The 12,821-nt window shown below is 43.0% G+C and overlaps 2 protein-coding genes across 3 annotated transcripts; one reads left to right on the top strand and one right to left on the bottom strand.

Moving 5' to 3' along the window:
- Positions 1 to 280: 280 nt before the first annotated feature.
- GLT8D1 (glycosyltransferase 8 domain containing 1) lies at positions 281 to 9,564 on the bottom strand. Of its 2 annotated transcripts, XM_075714724.1 has the most exons (10): positions 9,537 to 9,564; positions 7,794 to 7,850; positions 7,585 to 7,683; positions 5,991 to 6,207; positions 5,197 to 5,314; positions 4,569 to 4,653; positions 4,205 to 4,317; positions 2,755 to 2,921; positions 2,458 to 2,570; positions 281 to 1,788 (listed from the first exon to the last, which is right to left on the bottom strand). In XM_075714724.1, the coding sequence occupies exons 2-10, from the start codon at positions 7,807 to 7,809 to the stop codon at positions 1,598 to 1,600; spliced, it is 1,119 nt and encodes a 372-aa protein (XP_075570839.1). In that variant the 5' UTR covers positions 7,810 to 7,850; positions 9,537 to 9,564; the 3' UTR covers positions 281 to 1,597. The 2 variants fall into 2 exon arrangements, with proteins under 2 accessions (XP_075570839.1, XP_009491193.2); XM_009492918.2 differs by lacking the exon at positions 9,537 to 9,564 and having other exon boundaries at positions 7,794 to 8,201.
- Positions 9,565 to 10,005: 441 nt separating this feature from the next.
- Positions 10,006 to 12,445, top strand: SPCS1 (signal peptidase complex subunit 1). The gene is made up of 4 exons (XM_009484416.2): positions 10,006 to 10,151; positions 10,846 to 10,905; positions 11,234 to 11,320; positions 12,259 to 12,445. Exons 1-4 carry the CDS (start codon positions 10,116 to 10,118, stop codon positions 12,379 to 12,381), a joined length of 306 nt encoding a protein of 101 aa, XP_009482691.1. The 5' UTR covers positions 10,006 to 10,115; the 3' UTR covers positions 12,382 to 12,445.
- The last annotated feature ends 376 nt before the right edge of the window (positions 12,446 to 12,821 follow it).

The following is a 12,821-nucleotide window of genomic DNA, read 5'->3' as shown; positions in this document are numbered from 1 at the left end:
GAGGTACAGTCCTCCTAGGTAGCTTAAAAAAGTATCAGGTGCAGACACAGACACTTTATTTAAGCCTGCTGAACAGCCTGGTCATGAGAATTAAGTTGGTGTCAGCTGATCTAGTACAATCTTTCGAAGTTTGGTAACTGAACTTATTTCATTATTCCTAACCACTTCAAGGATAAGAATGGTTCTTGTTCATCAAAACTGAGGAGAAGAAACAATAGGTAACAAACCACAGATCAGCATCCATGACAGAAACAAAATTATAGGCAGTGACTGCAATGAGTCAAGCAGTTGGAAGTCCTTTTAATTTATAAAGCAGTACTAAAACCTTGTTCAGCCACATGAACAAGCCTTTTAGCTCTCTGCTGCCCTGTATCTCAGACCACGCAACACTGAGCCTGTCACTGCATTAACACAAAGCCTGCTGTCTAAACATCTACTAAGGACTGTTCACAAGCAATATTATTGAATAAAAATGACAACTTGAGTTCAAACCTGTATTAAATGGAATAGCTGGCACAAAAGCTGCTGGGATATATCAGCTAATAATAACCACTACTCAACACTACAAATGCAAAAAAACCCACAAAACTTGCCTATAGAAAAGGAGATCGGCAGCCAGCTGCAAAAGGGCACAGGAATCTCGCCTGATGAGTTTAAAGGGCCAGACTGGGAAAGGTATGGTAGGAAAAACTATAGCAGAGCCATGCTTACTTGAGAGAACTACGAGGAGCTTAACAATTACAAAATTAAGCTGCAATTCATACAGCCTGATCCCCCAAATAAGCATTTTGCACAATTTTAGAATGAGATTGCTTTCGCAAAGATGAGATCACTTGACTTTAGTTTCAATCGCTTGCTACTGTATTTAAGTACAACAGAAACACACTTCATGTATCAGATCAAGACTAGAATCATTGTCATTTACCTAAGGTTTGAGTCAACATGTTAAAATTAGCTTTTATTTTTGAACAGTTTTCTCCACCACTGTACAAAAAAAGTTTTAGTGTTCACTGGCAGTTAAAACCACTTTGCATAGTGAAATAATACTTGAAAAATTAATCTTTCAAAAAAAAAGATTCAATTTTGCAGAATTCTGCAAGAAAGACTTACACAGAAATGGTTGGGAAGAGATTTCATGCAAGAAAGGGTTGTTGATGAACCTATTTCACAGGATAAGAAAACAAAACAAAAACCCAACAAAACCCAAGCAGCTCTTAATTACAGTACATCACTGTGCAATATTTGCATGGTGCAAGCACCAGCTGAAGTTGTATCTTGTTCTTAGAAACTGTTTCTGTAGCTGACAAAATGATCCTCCTCTAGAAGACTTGTAGTAAAGAGCAGAAGAACACGCAACAGACATAAATGAAATAACAAAAGTGCTAGTTTGTGGAGATCCTTGCTTTCTCTAGTGCTGCTGGAGTAGCATCTTCTGTCACACAAGTGAAGTGAGACTCCTTTGACCTGCACCTGAATAAGTGCATTACCTTGTGCTCCAGAAGGCAAGGACTGCTCTGTAATACAAGTTGGCTAACAAAAAGTTCTGCTTGGCTCCAGAAGTTTCCTGAGAAAATGCCATCAGTTATTAAAATTGACTCTACTTTGCTTCATAGGCTTCTGAATGTCTGCGGATCAGGCTGAACTTGCCTGTAGGGTCAGGGACATACCACTTCTCCCAGACTTCAGCATATGAAGCTGTTCTTCCCCATGGTTTGAAATGTCCATTCCAATGGAGCAGCTTGGCAGCTTTCACAAACTGAGGAGAGTACCTTTTTCCAGCACTAGACCCTTTTATTGAAAAACAAGCGTTAGCGCCTGAAATAAAGGCAGCAGAAACACCAACATGCAATATTTTAACTTCAAAACAAAGGATTTTAACAAAGGAAATCTTGTCATTTATGGAGAAAGGAGGTGATATGGGGAGGCAGAAATCAGGGCAAAGTGAAAAACATAATCAAGTGCAACTGAATGCCACTTTGATTGGTCTCGGTATCTATTTTAATGTACTGCCTTAACTTCCGAAGTTCTTTAAAACCCCCTTAATACCCAGGTGTATTCAGCAGCCTATGTATTGTTCATTGGAAACAACCTAAGAAAGCTCTCCCAGCACTGGGGTTTCACCATTAGAAAAGATATGAATGTCTGTTCCTCTCAACAATCTTGGAGGAAATACCTAGGATCACTTCAGATACAGTATGTATGTGGAAAAATAAAAGGAAAATGAGAAATAATTTGAGAGTAAGTCAGTTCAAGAACTATCCCCCTAGCAGTTCAAAAAAGAACATGAAGGATCAGGCCCACAAGCCCCAAGATAGTATTGCAAAGCAGTGTTTCTTAAAGAACAAGGTACAAAATGAGGGAAGAAAAGACCTATTTGCTGCATCATCAACAAGGTGTCCAGCTACAGACCTGGAAAAACACACTGGGGGCGCACTGTCACAAATGTTTCATACATACCAAGATGCCGGACATTCCACATGGGATCAATACTGGAATGTTGCTTGTAAAATACAATTAGCAGTGGAGGTGTCGTGATGCTGCCAGCCAGAGTCCTACTGTAAAGTTCCTCTCTGGAAGAGAAGATGAAAAGAAGTTGGGAAAGGATGCTTGTACAGCCCTAAATCAGTTGATTTTCACTTGCAGCTGCATGACAGGAATCCACAGATGCATACACAGCCCTTCATTTAATAGTTAAATGCCATCACCATAACCCGGTGTCTGACCCGCTGTCGCCCCCACCTTCGGGGTACTTACACTACATTAAGTGCCATCCACTTCTCCAATTGCTTAGTGATGTTCTGTAATTTCCATTCTGTCAAATTTGCAACAAAAACTCCTGGATTGAAAGAGCAGGTGTTGGCTTTCATGGCAAGCTTTCGGATGGTTTCTTTTTTGTAATCTAGAAACCCAATGTAGTTATACTGGGGCAGGAAAGAGTAGAAATTAGCTTAAAATATGGTCAAATTACTATTTAAAGAAAAATTTTGCACAACTCCCAACAGCCAAGCATAATTTGAAGTTGTTAAAGCAAATACCACTTCCTTTAACACAAGAAAGAAAGCTTAGAATCATAGAATTCTTCAGGTTGGAAAAGACCTTTAAGATCATCCAGTCCAACCATTAACCTAACATTACCAAGTCCACACTAAACCAATCAAGGGTAGACTAGACTAAACCATCTCCCAAAGTGCCACGTCTACACATCTTTTAAATACCCCCAGGGATGGTGACTCCACCACCTCTCTGGGCAGCCTGCTCCAATGCTTGACTACCCTTTCTGTGAAGAAATTTCTCCTAATATCCAATCTAAACCTCCCCTAGCACAGCTTGAGCCCATTTCCTCTGATCCTATCGCTAACTACTTGGGAGAAGAGACCAACACCCACCTCACTACAACCTCCTTTCAGGTAGTTGTAGAGAGCAACAAGGTCACCTCTCAGCCTCCTCTTCTCCAGACTAAACAACCCCAGCTCCCTCAGCCGCTCCTCATAAGGCCTGTGCTCCAGACCCTTCACCAGCCTTGTTGCCCTTCTCTGAACACACTCCAGCACCTCAATGTCTTCTTGTATTGAGGGGCCCAAAACCGGACACAGTATTCCAGCTGCGGCCTCACCAGTGCCAAGCACAGGGGGACAATCACCTCCCTGCTCCTGCTGGCCACACTATTCCTGATACAGGCCAGGATGCTGTTGGCCTTCTTGGCCACTTGGGCACACTGCTGGCTCATGTTCAGCCGGCTGTCAACCAGAACCCCCAGGTCCTTTTCAGCCAGGCAGCTTTCCAGCCACTCTTCCCCAAGCCTGTAGTGTTGCATGGGGTTGTTTTAAAAACATAATTGTATAAACTACATATTTTAAGGAATGCTGCATGTTCTTAATAATACCATATTATTCATATGGTACCATTCCCAGAAAAAGTACTTTTTCTATCTCCCTCCGATGTTCTAAGATCTCCTACAGTTCCAGACTGAGAATTGCTCTCATTGCAAAGCACAGCAAAAATTCAAAGTGCTTTTACTGTGCCTAAACAGAAACTGCGGGTGTCACTTGTAACACAAACAGAGTAAATTGGTTTGGGTAGGGACAGTCACACCTTTAGGTTCAGTGCATTTGGAAGTCAACCCAAAAGAACATTAAAACCAAGTGCCTGTTTCCAAAGCCTGAGATCTATAGTATTGTTACCACTGAATCAGAGTAAAACTAACCTGATTGCCTGCTCCACGGACAGCAACTTTATTAGTGGTTGAGTCACAATCATCTGAAAATGCAGCTGCATGTCCAGGTTTCAATGGAGTGTTGTAAAGTTCAAGAATATCATCTGAGAAATGGAAGTAAGCACAGAAAAATTAAAAGCAATCCTAACTGAGTGACTTTTTCTGGTCACTGGTGAGTGACTTTTTGTTCAGTCCATTCCTACAGCAGATAAAACCACTCAGTTTAATCCATCTCATTCATATTTACAAAGTTTTTACATCTTTCCTTGAAGTACAAGTTTTTGGTTACTGCAAGAGATAGCATACTGACTTCAGCATAAGGCCAGCAGCAGAAGGCTAAGAAAAGGTCCCATACCTTGCACTATTATATCATCGTCCACATAGATGGCCTTCTCTGCATGAGGTACCAAAGTGGGCAAGTAGAATCTTGCAAAGGTTAACTGTGAAAACAAGAAAGCAAGAGAAGTGAAGAACTAAATGAAAAATTATCCAAATAAATGTGAAATTGACTGATACTCCTGGCACTTATCTATGGCACTAAAGTCCAAGACAACTTCTACCACGGAAGTAAAATAGACTGCAACGTCCTAGAAGTTCTTTAAAATAAACATGTTCTATCAATTCCTGATGTCCTATGAATCTGTGGATTGATAAACTAACTTTAAAACTGGTCTATATTAGAATTTCTTATTTCTCCACATATATCTGTAGTATCTCTGATGTGTTGGCATGCTTCACATGCAAGCTGCTGTGTTTCACTGTAGGTAGCAGCAAAAAATTATACTAGGCATGCATATGTAGATATTCAAATCCATCTCTCACTATCTGGAAATTTATTCTTACTGAAATTTAGGAATTTGATTATAGAAGATTGCTTCTATGCTAACAGATTTAGTTTTAATCTCTAATTGTGTTCAAAAGCCAATATCAAAATCTATTGTTACTAACTAATAATTGCAAAAAGTAATCAACAACATCCTCACTGGTTTTAAGGTGTCTGCCTTTTGAGGATCCACTTGTACTTTCCCTTCTAAGACACGAGGGTCAAAATTCAAAATTCGGTATCTCAAATTTTTCAGAGCAGTGTTACTTAGCCACAGCCTGCAAACAGGAGAAAGGCACAGATTTTGTTAAATGAGACAAAAATCAAATGAAAAGCGAGAGATCCAATTGACCGTGACACAGATCTTGATCTGGCCACTCGCTTCACTATCCAACAAACATACATACAGAATGTAATCCATGGCTGAATGTCAGTGGTGTCTTGTATGACTGCAGGGGCATGCCCACTATCAGCATACTGCACAGCTGTGACACATGAAAGGTATGAGGTTGCTTCTTATTTTATTAGGAATATATGGTCCTGTTATCACAGATCCTTCACAAAAAATATCAGTGTGAACGGATGTGGGTAAAAATAAAAGGATCAAAGAACAATCTAGAAAAACAGAGAAACTTCATTGCCAGCATTTTAATTGCTTATATGAAATGTAGGAAGTAACTTGTACAACGCCTCCACCAACAAACTCCAACCCCACTGGCTGGATATAACCCCACTGGAAAAGATGGCTCTTTTCCATCCCTGAAACGTTACCAGAAGGAATGACTGTAGGACTCCCCACAGCAGCCTTGTCAAAAAGCTGCAATAAGCAGCAGCAGCAGATAGGACTGCAAACAATTTAGAGGAGTACAGTTCCAGGGAAAGTCAGCTCTTCCTCTTCTCAGAGATAAACTTAAGTTTTACAGTATTGTGTGAACCTAATGGAAAGATCATTACCTCAAGTGATCCACAGTATCATTCAAAGTAACAATATGGAAAACCACGTTGGATCTGGTGTGACGGTAAATACTGTTCATGGCTGCAATTGCACCCCCAAGCCTCTCATCTGATGCTGCAATGACCACAGAAATCTCCTTATCATTCCTTTCATCTGCCAGCCTCTGGGGAACTGCAGGTATGAAATCTATAGGCTGAAGTCCTAATGGATTTGAATCTGTGGAGTACAAATGGCATCACGTACTTGTTTTATGCAAATGAAACACAGATATTATTACCATGCTAAAATTCCCAACACCTTCAATTATTTCTGCTGTGCAAGGACTTGGATGCCTCAGCTAAGGTATGGATTACAGCATGCCAGTACCAAGCACTTACAATATAGCACTGGCTCTTGATAATCCGAGATGTTAATGAATAGGAAAACACCACACTTACAAAATAAACTACATACATTTAACCCTACATATTCACACACAGCACAACAAGGTACTAAAATGAGGCTTAAACTACAGTAGGCCACACTTACCTTTGGTCCCCTCTACTATGTCTATAATCTCACTGACTTCCCCCTCCCATTTACCCTAACCACCTTCTAGTCTCCTCCACATCAGCCTTCCCTCTTTTTCTTATACTTTCTTTTCCTCTTAGATAGGAATCAATGAAGAAAACAGAAATTCTAAATTAAAGTCACCGTTGCGAATTTTTTCCCACTGAAGATCAAGGCATGAAGTACAGCCCATGTTTATTCCAGGGATCACAGATCACACTACATTACCTAAGCTGAAACCACAAGAATTTATACTCATAGTGTGCAGACAGGAAAATGGGAGATCAGTGGTGAAATTTGTTACTAGACCACATCACCTGTAAAAGCTGGCAAATTGCCCACTACCCACACTTCTGTAACACCACTGGTACCTTTCAGATGATCTAGACTATTACATATTAGAAAATTTTAGGTAATTTGAGGAACATAGCAAAGAGGGACTTGGCAGTTTGCGGGCAATATTCTGCTGTTCACAAAGGTGGGCTTCTGCTTCTGTTTGCCTTTTTCTGATGACAGAGCTCAACAGCTTTGACTTCAACTGATTGGTGGTTAAAGCCTGTCAGGCTCCTATTCAACTGCTGTTGGGAGGCACCGGTACAACTGCTACCCCGGAGCAACAGCTCCCAGGAGCAGCAAACTGGGACTTGGCATTCAATGGGGACATGGAGAGGCTCTGTGGGATCATGTGCAGTTCTTAAAATCGGACTCCCAAAAATGAAAAGGCTTTGCTAAGTAAACTGAATTGTATCTTAATGACTTTTAAAGCCAGAAGGAACCCTTACTACTACCTCACCTAGCTTCCTGACCGAGAAAAGTCACAGGACAGCAAGAACAGACAAGCCCACCAAGCTGAAGTTTCTTGGGTATGAGAACAGGAAAAGATCTACTCATAAGAGAGTACAAAAATTTTATCTTGTTATGCAAATTATTGATCATTACCATACACATTATTTCAGCAACATAGTGGTTTCTGTCTGGCCAGAGCATGTGCTTTCCCAGCATTCTTAAAAAAACAAAACAAAACAAAAAAACCAACCAACATACCTGACAATTCCCGTTTCAAGAAGTCACTGAGGCCTAGGAAGTTATGATGAAGAACTAGCAAAAATATAACAACAGCCACTATAAGGATGGAAATGTTCACTGAAAATTTAAAAGAAAAAAGTTTATGAATATAACCAGAAAAAGGTTGGGAAACTCAGAAAAGTACAAAAGAGATTTTTAAAAAATTAGACACACACATATACACATACCTTTCCTTAATGTCATTTTTCTCTTGTTGTATTTATTAGCGTAAGCTTCCTGCAAACCTGCAAGAGAAAAAATACAGCAGTCACTTCTGACTTCCAGTTCATGCCTACACAAGGCATAGCACACCATCACCAGGAGTGTCAAAACAGTTTCTGAATGCAGTGAATGTTTCCTTCTCTGAAAAGGATAAAATGGTATGTCACATTTTAATAACTGAGTATGCTATCTCAGTAAGTATGTAGCTACAGTGATGTATCTAAAGAAGAACTCAGAGATGAAAAGGGAGGCATATAGATCTTGTCACTTACTACACCAACAGAAAAAAAAAAAACCAAACCCAAACTCCTTCTGCCAGTCAAAAGCGATCTGGAAAGAATCTGGAAGATTATGTATGGTTGGTTTGGTTTTTTTTTTTTCCACCATTGAATCAATTTATTTAACTATCTGAACTGGAAGCACCCCAGCAATAAGGCAAATGATTATACATTTCTTTCCATACTTAGCTAACTGCAAGATTTTGGCAGGACACAATGCTTGTAAGACTTTAACAAATAGCATTGTACGCTTCCAAAACCATGAAATTCTCTACATAACATATAACAGAATATCAGCTGAAGTGTCATCACACAAAAAAGATTGCAGAAGTGTAAAAGAAGGTGGTGCCATCATATTATAGAAGGGGATAAAAACACAAACTCAAAGCAATGATGCAGTTTCAGGATGCAATTCAAACAGACATATTCATTATTTAATGGTACCAGTGACTGTGAAGTCAGAACAAGAACTACACGTCCTGAAGTGTGAAGCAACTCTCAAGTAACACACAGAAAGCACTCACACCATAACAACACGCAAGATCCAAGAAACAGAGACAGTTCTATATTAAAACACGTGCAAACTTTCCAAATTAAGATACCGCAAACTGTGTTGTGACCATTATGCATGTCAGACATAAACCATCTTCCTTCTGCTGTTGCATTTCTCCCGCGGGGAAGATGTATTTATCCAGCACAACAAATAAATGCCGTGTGTCACGTCTACAGCACTACTGACGTCGGACAAGACACGTAGCCTTAGTTTATAGGAGTACAACGCAACGTCTCTAAAATGAAGCATGCTGCAATGCTGCTCAGTCCCTGTGGCAGCGGTGCTGAGGGTGCACGCACATATATACAACTGCCCTTTAGCGACACTGCAGCAGCCTGCGCTAAAAGCATTTACAGACCGACTTTTCCAGAAATTATTAAACCCACGCTAAAATACTCCAACGCCTGCTCATCGCTACACTGCCGCAATTTTTGTTACTCCGGCGGCGCGGTTTACACGCAGTACGTTGGGCATACGACTGTTCCCCCCCGTGTCACTGCACTCTCCACGGGCTGCAGGGCCCAGCAGCACACCGCGCTCCCTCGGGCCGCCACCTCGGCAGGGCTCCCGCGCAGCTCCTCCTCCGCGGCCGCGGGAGGCACAGCCCAGGCGGGGGCCCCAGGAGCCCCGCTCCGAGGCCGGCAGGGCCTGGCGCAGCTCTCTGCCACCGAGACCCGCGCCCCCCCCCGCCCTCACCGTCCGCCCGCGCCGCCGCCGCCGCCGCCAACTGCCACCTCGGCAGCGCGCCGCCCCCGCGGCCGCCACCACCCACCAGCAGCCCCACGGGCCGCAGGCGTCCGCGGCGATGCCTGATGGCCGTGAGGAGCCAAGGCCGCCCCGCGCCCGCCCTGCTGCACTAGCGGGGCTGCGGCACCTACCGACGACTTGGTGGGCAGAGCTCGAGCCTTAGGCGGGAAGGACCGCCCGCGGGCTGCCAAGTCAGCGTCGATTCTGGACAGGCGGAACCGCAGGCGCCTGGCACCTGCCGGCTGAAGGCCCCTCAGACAGGGGTCCTCAGGATCGAAGCCGCCGTTGCCGGGGAGACAGCGTCCCGCGCCGCGTCGCTCCGGCCGTTACCGATGGCGGCGCAGGGCGGCGGCGGCACAGGGCAGGCGGAGGCTGAAGCCCAGGCCCCGACGCAGGCCCGGGACAGAGACGGCGGCGATGGCGGCGCGGAGCTGATGGCTGAGGCAGCAGGCTGCCGCCTCGGGCTGACGGAGCACGGGGCGGAGCGAAAGGAGCGCGTTTCCGGCCAGCTCAGCAGCCGCCTTCCGGTCCTGCGGCACCACGGTGGGCGTCGTGCTCTGCAGCGGTACCCGCCGAGCCGGCCCGCCGCCGCCGCCTCGCTGGGCGACGCGGGCAACCGGCAGCCGCCGCAGGGCCCTAAGGAGGAAGACGGAGACGACTACGACGGGGAGCAGGACGAGGACTGTGAGGCGCTGCTCTGCACCGCCGCCATGCTGCACATCTTCCGCTCCATCCCCACGCAGATGGTAGGGCAGCTGCCGTGGGACGGACGGCCGTGCCCGGGCCCTCGTCCTCCATTATCGCTCCTGGCGACATGTAGCGTTCCCCTTCCTCCGTGCGGTGTTGGCAGCTGGGCGCGAGGAACTGCTGATGGGGCTGCGGTGTATAGTTTTACTCCGTGTAATTTCGATTTTTTTTGCTCTGAAAAGTCGAGCTTTGATGTGCTGTAAAATGAACGTTATACAGCTGTGCAGGGGAAACCCCTCTATATTTTTCTGTCTGTGCTATATACTGCCAGAAGGCAAACTGGTTTGCCTTCTGAGAGCCATGTTTTCTGAAGCCACGCCAACACAGGTGACATACATATTGTATCTTCTCAAGCTTGTACTCTCTTTTGTGGTGTTATGGCTCTTACATAGTGATATCAGGCTAACTGCAATGCTATTTTGAACTTGCATTACTTATCCTGAACAGACAGTGCTTCCTTTAATTTTAGATGATGTGGTCAAGACTGTAGGGGAGGTGTTAAGTGAATTAAGAGCTTAATTCTTTTACACTTAAAATCCATACGCTGTAAGAAAAATAATTCCAGTCTGATTTGAAAGTTGAGCAAAAAAGCTGAGAACCGGTGGTCAGGCTGACTCTAGGCTCTAACCTGAAAGGGTTTAACTGGCAGGTTTGTGTTTTGGGTAACTGACAAAAAAATATCTCTTTCCCCAGGACTACAAGGGCCAAAAATTAGCAGAACAGATTTTTCAAGGAATCATTCTTGTCTCTGCAGTAAGTATACTAGAACTATGGGTGATAACATAAAGGACTTTATTTTGTTTTCTGATCTTACCAACACTGGTTTTTTTTTTCTGATTGTTTGGCTTAACTGGGTCACTAAAAGCTTTAGGCAAAACCTGAGGGGCTGTCATGGATTAAGACTTTTCTGTCAATGTTTCATTTTTGGCCTACAATTTTGAAACAAGGTTAGAAAGATGTATGAACTGTGCTTTTGAAAAACCTGTAGTTTTCTACTTAACTTCTTACCCCCACCCCCCAACTTAACCATAGTATGGGAAATGTTTTTGTTTGTTTAAAGTTTGATTTTTTTTTTTTTAAGATAATTGGTTTCATCTATGGATACATCACTGAACAGTTTGGATGGACTGTCTACATAGTTATGGCTGGATTTGCTTTATCCTGTTTGGTAAGAATTTTTTTTCCCAAACCAGAAAATACATGCACTATTTAATCTGAAATAATCATTAAATTATGGGGCTGTCAGCACAGACAAATGTGTGCTATGTAATTCAGGCTGTTAATACATTGTTAGTACTTTCTTTGATCTGTAGAAAGTGCTTTACAAGCCAGTAAGTACCTTTTCTCAAATGCTAGTAAGATTTTAGGGAACACTGTGTTTTAATACCGCTACGTAACATTGAATTAGTTTTTCATTTCAATTAGATGTTACTTTTAGGTCAAGCTGATAGCCTTACTGTCCTTTCTGTTACCAGTGCTTTCTGTAGAGTGGTAGCTTGTCATGAAAATTTTGCAGCTGGCCTATGCTGACTGGGGAGAGAGGCTAGGACGCAAAGTATAGAATTACAAAATTAATTCCTTATTCATGCACAAGGTGTCCCGTTCCAACTGGGGCACACCAAATGCAGTTTTACACATGGTTCTTACTGTATCTTTCAAGTGTTCAGATACAACATGATTTGACCAATCACTACTTAACACACTACTGTTTTGAAAAGCCACTATGGCATTATCATCCATCTGCTTCTTTCTTGATCTAAATGTCCCTGGAGTCGGTCTTGGCTACAGTTACTTACCTGTGATGCCAGATAATGGGAGGGTTTCACAGAGGTGTTAGAGGGGCTGGGATGCTGGCATTACCTCGGTAGTCCAGGGGTATCCTTTTTTCTTCAGAGTGGGTGCTGATGTCCTTTAGTCATGCTTACTTAAGCATGACTATGCAGTATACAATGTAGACTATCTCTGTCTTTATAGTATGAAATTGTATGAACTTTCTGAAGACTAACTGGTATAATAGTTAGGGAATGAGATTTTCCTAACAAGCGGTACAAAACACTTATCTAGTATCTTGATTTACATGTTCTGACTTCATTTCTTTTCTCTAAGCTAACACTCCCTCCGTGGCCTATGTACCGCCGTAATCCACTGAAGTGGCTACCTGTCCAAGAGTTGGGAACAGAAGAAAAGAAACCAGCAGACAGAAAGCCAAAGAGACATGCTAAAAGCTAAACAATGTGGTTCTTCATGCTGATGCTTGGTTAAATTTTGTTAAATGCACTTCCACTGGGAGATACTTCTTGGCTTAGTGTTCGGTTTTTTTCTCACTACTTTGTATACTACCATGAGTGCACCAAGATATGCAGAGAGCATGAAGGCTCTCTAAATTTTGGCTGGGGTTTCAGTAAAGTCACTGGGAAGGTGGGTGTGGCGGGATTAACTTCAGAAGGCTACTGGAGGTCACGTCTCACTCAAGTATTTCAGTAAAAAGGAACACAGCAAATCGAATCAGGTCTAGTTCAGCTGTTGCCATAGCCTAAAAGATAATATACAGCTGGACTTCTAAAATATTTCTAACTGTGTATAAAACAAGCTATCAGTAGTGTCAGGTTGTAACAAGTACTGTAAAACAGTACATAGAAATCATAGAATTGTTTAGGTTGGAGAAGACC

Source organism: Pelecanus crispus, chromosome 7, assembly GCF_030463565.1.
Source record: "Pelecanus crispus isolate bPelCri1 chromosome 7, bPelCri1.pri, whole genome shotgun sequence".
Taxonomy (NCBI): domain Eukaryota; kingdom Metazoa; phylum Chordata; class Aves; order Pelecaniformes; family Pelecanidae; genus Pelecanus; species Pelecanus crispus.
The sequence above is the reverse complement of the archived record's forward strand: the minus strand, read 5'-3'. Positions and strand labels throughout refer to the sequence as shown.